The following is a 5,946-nucleotide window of genomic DNA, read 5'->3' on the forward strand; positions in this document are numbered from 1 at the left end:
TAAATATTTTAAAATAAAAAATTACTTTTAGAACAGAACTAAAAATCGAGAAAATTTTATTCAATAATCGAGCATTTTAAGGCTATCAGAACGGGTCCATTACAACTCTGCTTAGATAAATTAATCAAATATAACAAAACACTAAATAGGTATATTTCACATGATTTTTTAGCGTCCAATGCAACTGTTGAAACATCGACAGGACAATTTTAAAATATAAATTACAAAATTGGGGTGATTATAAAGTACTCAGTTGCTGCAAATTTTTTGTTCCTGCAGCATCGCATGGTCCTTAAATAGTAAATAATAAAATTGTTTAAAACAATACAAAATATGCACGAAAAATTAATAATTATTTGAAGAATATCAAATATTATATTTAATTAATTTTTGTATAACCCCCACAACGTGGACTTCATGGGCAGTGCAAGGAGTTGAATACCACGGGAAGTTACTCGAGATTAGGGTCAAGTCGATACTCGAGCGGAAATGAAAAAACTTCAATAAATAGAGTGAGGACACCGTGTGATCTGATTGAACAAAAATAAGTTTATTAACCTAAAATATTTATGAGGTTGCAAAGCTTCATCTCTTGTCAAGGCTGAGCAAAAGAGAAATCACAACTGTGAATCTCATTCCCATTTTGACGATGATCATGATGCCCCACAGAATCATTGTTATTACTGAAAGCAGTTGGTGCCCCCACCTCTCCCTCAGAGAGCTCAGTCTCAGAGTAGTAAGACCTTGGGGAGCTGAGGCCACTCTCCTGCGGCCAGTCACTTGAGTTGTGCTTGTACTTGTGGAGGAGGTGGAGAGGAGAGGAGCCGATGCTCAGGCTGTTCTCCCCGCTCATGAAACTCGGTGTTGGTGACGATGGGTACTCGCCGTTGTTGTTCTGCTTCTCCTCCTGTTTCCGGAGTTTCTTCCTCTCCTTTGCTGCCTTATGCCAGTTCTTCAGGGCCTTCGCGGTCTGCTCCTCGAAGATGGCCTTCTTCATGTGCGATCCCATCTGCAAACATATATCACGGTTTTCCCAAAAATCAGTTACAAAGGAAAGGTCGTCCAAGTTTTCCTGGTAACTGGTCAGCGTTCTCGTTTGTTTTGCAGATTGTTTGGTTTGACAGGATGGAAGTGTCCTGGAATGGGATCCAGTGCACTGCGGAAGCTTGATCATCTTCTGTAGTGATTCCATTATGTTTCCTTTCCATTGCCTTCTTTTCCGGATTTGACGTCTGGGTTTAGGAAACATTAGCAGAATTTATGCGATAGAAAGATAGCTTCCAGAGGATTAAACCTCTTCCTGGAGACTTTCCAGAAGCAGCTTCTTGTTTCGTTCCGGAAAACTATTCCTGGAGTTTCACCTTTCTGTTTTTTTCTCTCTTTTAAAATGAAGAAAATAATTCCACGATACATGGCATTGCACTTGGAGTTGTTAACCGTCCAAAATGCTTAACTGAGGAAAATGCAATGCAGGAGACTCTGGAACGAAACCCAGAATTCTTTACCCTTAATATGGTTCCAGAATTCAGGACCAAGAGTAGACTTACTTGTGTTACCAGTGCGTACAGCGGGAAGGTGATGTAGCTACACAATATTTGAACGGCAACCCCAAGGCACACCCTCGTCAATATCTCGTAAAATCTCTTGTGGAAGCACGATCTTAAGCCAAACTCGTACTGCATTTCACCATCACGTCAGCCCCAAAAGAAGAAAAAAAAAAGTTACAAAACTAAGATTGAATAAACCAGGAATTGCTTACCCATATCCACAAGAAGTAGGCCATCTGAAACGCATTCTGTTAAATTAGTGGGAAAATACTTGTGAATGTTAGTGTTGGATGAAGAAGTTTCTTCTAGTGCAAGAAAGAGGGCGATAGAAATCCGAATGTTCGTGGGAAATGTGATTCCTGGTTTTGCAGGGGTATTATCGCAGAAGTATTACCTGAAACAGAGTGAAGTGTATCAAGAAGAGGATGAAACCAGGTCGGTTGAACCAGAAGTACTTGTTGCTCGTCTCCACGATTGGAGCCCCTTTAACCACCGTGGTCTTCTCCTGAATCTGTTGGGCCATCTCCATTATGATGATCTCGAGTTTAGCCCCAACTAGCAGGAGAATCTGTACATTGCGAATGACAGAAGGGAAGATAGTTATTTCCGATGATTTGATGGATATATCTCTGAAGAGATGAGATGGCTGGTGCAAGCTGCTTACTGCCAGTGGTAGGAATGACACCAATTCAAGTGCATATGATCCTGAAAAAGTAGTTAAAAGGAAAAAAGAGATGAGAATTCTTCTGTTGATTTGAATCGTGAAACGATCCTAGGGAAAGAGCGACGTGTTCAGTGTCAGGTCATACCCTTGAAGTTCGTGAGTAGAAAGACGATACAACAAATCCACAGGGGGATACTGCAGGAAGCGATATTCTGTCGTCAATACCAGCTTACCAAATGTACAAATTTCAGTTCTCCCCAAAGGAAATATGTTTACGATTGCTTTTTCGCTGTCCAAAAGCCAGAGAAAGGGAGAAGAGATCAACCTGATACCAAGGACCACCTTGAAGTCGTCTTCCATCGATCTTTTGATGTACTTGTGGAAGTCAAATTTGCTATTTGGAGCAAAGTGAGCCTGCAGATTGCAATTATACCACATTATGAATATCCTTCGAAACCGAGCAAAGGCAAATAGGATCAATCGAAGTTTGAAATTGCTCAATAAAGAGTCGGTCGAGATGCGATGGTTAATGACCACAATTCTTATACTTAAGTATTTTCTCCTATTAGATTTTTTAAGCCTATCTGTTCCTGAAAGAAATAAAAGTGTGTGCGAGGAAACTCACATTGATGAACCCGCGCCGCATTGTCATGTAGTCGACCTTTGTCACTGAAGCAAAGAACTGCCTGAAGAATGCTACCTGCAAGCATTCGGATTTCTTTATAAACTGGGCATAGAAAAGGTACGTTAGAACTCGAGAATGATTCCTAGGATTAGAAAGTAATCTTTTCAAATCAACTTCATAATTTGGGAATAACTCAGTTGTGTTTGAACTAACTCGAAAAGTATACGATTAAATGAGTCTTCTTACTGTCCATCGGAGACCAGGAGTGGTAGAGAGTCCACTGTGCCGACGAATGAATGATGTCTGATGAGTCAGTCTGAATCTTGAAGGATCTGCACAACATCGAGTAACGATAACAATATGGTTAAACTCTGCTAATCTCGACTGTTCCGAGTTTGATTAACAAGTAATTACCATTGTTGAATTGGTACTCCAGCGAAGTGGTCTCCCGCTCCCATGCTTCCCATTTCTTCATCTGCTTGGAGATAAAAAAAGAATCCGGTGCATGTTTAGATCCTTTCCAGGAACGAAATTCTGAATCAGAAAAGGAAAAAGGAAAAAGGAAAAAGAGAAAACTAATTCGATACTTTTGCTTTTGCTAGTGCAATCAGGAGGACGCTGTAGAGAACGTGAAACACTGCAAGCACGAATATGAAGATGTGCAATTGATGGACCCCTGACTGTGAGATCAATGGCACTTGGTCCTGAAATACAATCGAACCATATTTCAAAACTATCATCAGATTGAACGAGTCAATTTCCATAAGCAAAGCTGCTATGAAGGGGCGGATAAACCAATCAGCAGATGGAATAAGTCCTGAAAATGTTTTCTTTACATGTTTCGAGCAGTGATCGGTTTTCTCTTCAGGAGCAAGGAACCGGCGCCAGGGAACATCTTCATTGTACCAAAGCAACTTCCGGTCCTTGCTCAGGTCGGCGTCTTTAGAGTCATCAGAATCCTTGGTTCCGTCATCTTTCCCGCATGGAAGCATGGTTTTTGCAAAGTTCTTGGGCATGCAGATCATGGAGATCGGTTCCGTTCCCACCGTGATAAGGAGAGATATGAAGCCCAACAGCATCAACTCTGCATATTAATCAAAAGAATGAAAGAGAGAACATGTAGTTTTCTCTATTGTTTCGCCTTTCGGTGGAAAGATGAGTAACCAGAGAAAATTTTCCCAGAACTGAACGAGGAGCTAGCATGCTGTGGAGTTATGAAACTAGAATAAGAATCCGATAAGTGAAGCAGAGTGACCTGCTTTTATTTTCTCTAGAGCCTCGATCATCGCCTTCTTGTGGCGCTTCTGGAACCACTGCCACGAACACAAACAAATCAACTTCAGCAAGCAGAAACATGAAAAGCCGAAGCTGAAAAACATCAAAACACATTGGACAGACATTCCCGAGAGAGTGGATCCCATGTTCGATCAAAATGGAGATGATCACGAAGACCGCACAGACGACCGCGACCGCCCAGGTTGGTGTCTCCTTCAGAGACCTGTCGCCGGCAGCAGGAGCCATGGTAGATGCAGCGTCTAACGGGCTCAAGCTTCTTCTTCCTTGTTCCTTAATTTGTGTTTTCGGGATTGTCGTTGCATTAGCTTATGGAATGAAGCAGGATTGAGTTGAAGAATTCAGAACAGAGAATTGTAATCGACGGGAAGTCTAGGCAGAAGCACTTAAAGTAGTTGGGAAGATTGGCATTTCATTACATGTCGGGGCATGCAGTGCAGACAAAAAACAAAGTGGCGCCGGCCGTTCTATAACATTGTTTGTCAGGCAAACTATGGAGGAGTGTACGCTGACATAGTAATAGAAATTTGAATATTAACAATCGAATGGTCTATTTTAGCTTTAGACCGGTCAAGGCGAACATCTATATAGGTAGCTTAGACGACCGACCGTCCCAACAAGAAGATCCACACAAGAGTTAACCCCACGATAATTGATGGCGTGGGCGGAACATCCTGCAATCATCATTTGATCAAAACATTAAGCATGACAGCATTTGAAAACCCCCTTCCCCGAACTCACTAATTTGCGATAAGAGAGGTGCCCAGCTCAACAAGAAGCGATAAAAAATGCCTCGAGAAATCGCCAGTGTTGGATCCATTTCTGGAGAGCACGCAGCTCCACTACCACTTTAGTGGTGGTGCCATTCGATTCTCGGATAACACCTATTCCTACAACTTCCTGGTGCCCCAGACTCGATCCGCGGTGTTGAGTTTATAAGTTTATAGGTGTACAATGATGGAACTTAGCTAGGAGTATATCAGCCTCATCCCGATGGTTAACCTGGACAGCCATTCACTCAGGTACATCAAATCCCAAGTCCAAGTGCATCCTATCCTAGGTCGGTAAGAATATATTTGCCCCATCGTGCCCTAAACTCCAAAGTCCAGACTCCAGTAGGTAGCCACAATATGTACCACAGAGAAAATTAACATACTGGGAGTACAACACCTATCTCGATAGAGGTGTTCCGAAGTCATTGATGATATACGACCTTGTAACGCGGGTATGGGATTGACCGGTTTGCCACTGCGTTTCATGCTAAACCGAATAAACCATACGATTGGTGCATAAAATATGAACTGCTCTAGGCCGTGTAAGTTTTTTACATGCTTGCATCTCTTTCAATCTCTCTTCCTAGTCACGAATCCATCCAATTGGGGTCTTGCCGACTTTTGTGGAATTGGTAATCAATATCAACTGCCTATAGAAATTAATATAGCCTTACAATAGATTTTTGAGACTAAGGTGGTATTCGGTAAAATAATTGCTTAATAATTAGTTCTGGGAAAAAAAACGTATAGAAAGAAAGGAAGAATGAAGTTTTGTTAGGGATAAAAAAAACATCAATAAGTGAAAAATGACTTAATTCATTAAATCAAAATTTTCTACTTGTTTCATTAAATAATTATATACTTAATGATTAAGTAGTTTAAACTCTCATCTTTCCATATTTCTTCCATTCATTTTATATTATAACTAACTCGTAACTAACATTTAAATATTTATTTAATTAAATTGAAATAAGCACACCCATGAGTATCTTCAGCTGAGATTAATCTCGCTTAAGTGTCAATTTAATCTTAATTAAAAGATAC

At 40.8% G+C, this 5,946-nt stretch overlaps 1 protein-coding gene across 1 annotated transcript; it reads right to left on the reverse strand.

The window, feature by feature from the left end:
* Positions 1-508: 508 nt before the first annotated feature.
* Positions 509-5,197, reverse strand: LOC116210318 (MLO protein homolog 1-like). Its single transcript, XM_031544178.1, has 14 exons — positions 4,235-5,197; positions 4,092-4,149; positions 3,673-3,920; positions 3,424-3,540; positions 3,251-3,311; positions 3,083-3,168; positions 2,837-2,911; positions 2,537-2,625; positions 2,357-2,406; positions 2,212-2,252; positions 1,942-2,115; positions 1,760-1,795; positions 1,548-1,676; positions 509-1,009 (listed from the first exon to the last, which is right to left on the reverse strand). The coding sequence occupies exons 1-14, from the start codon at positions 4,355-4,357 to the stop codon at positions 596-598; spliced, it is 1,701 nt and encodes a 566-aa protein (XP_031400038.1). The 5' UTR covers positions 4,358-5,197; the 3' UTR covers positions 509-595.
* Positions 5,198-5,946: the final 749 nt, after the last annotated feature.

Source organism: Punica granatum, chromosome 6 (assembly GCF_007655135.1).
Source record: "Punica granatum isolate Tunisia-2019 chromosome 6, ASM765513v2, whole genome shotgun sequence".
Taxonomy (NCBI): Eukaryota; Viridiplantae; Streptophyta; class Magnoliopsida; order Myrtales; family Lythraceae; genus Punica; species Punica granatum.

Bases quoted from the DNA above. Each gene is read 5' to 3' on its own strand.
- LOC116210318 (XM_031544178.1), bottom strand. From the start codon at position 4,357: ATGGCTCCTGCTGCCGGCGACAGGTCTCTGAAGGAGACACCAACCTGG. The intron at 3,541-3,672 runs GTAAAGAAAACA...ATTGTATTTCAG, and splicing joins CCGATCACTGCTCGAAACAT to GACCAAGTGCCATTGATCTC. The intron at 2,407-2,536 runs GTTGATCTCTTC...CGCTTCCTGCAG, and splicing joins AAGGTGGTCCTTGGTATCAG to TATCCCCCTGTGGATTTGTT.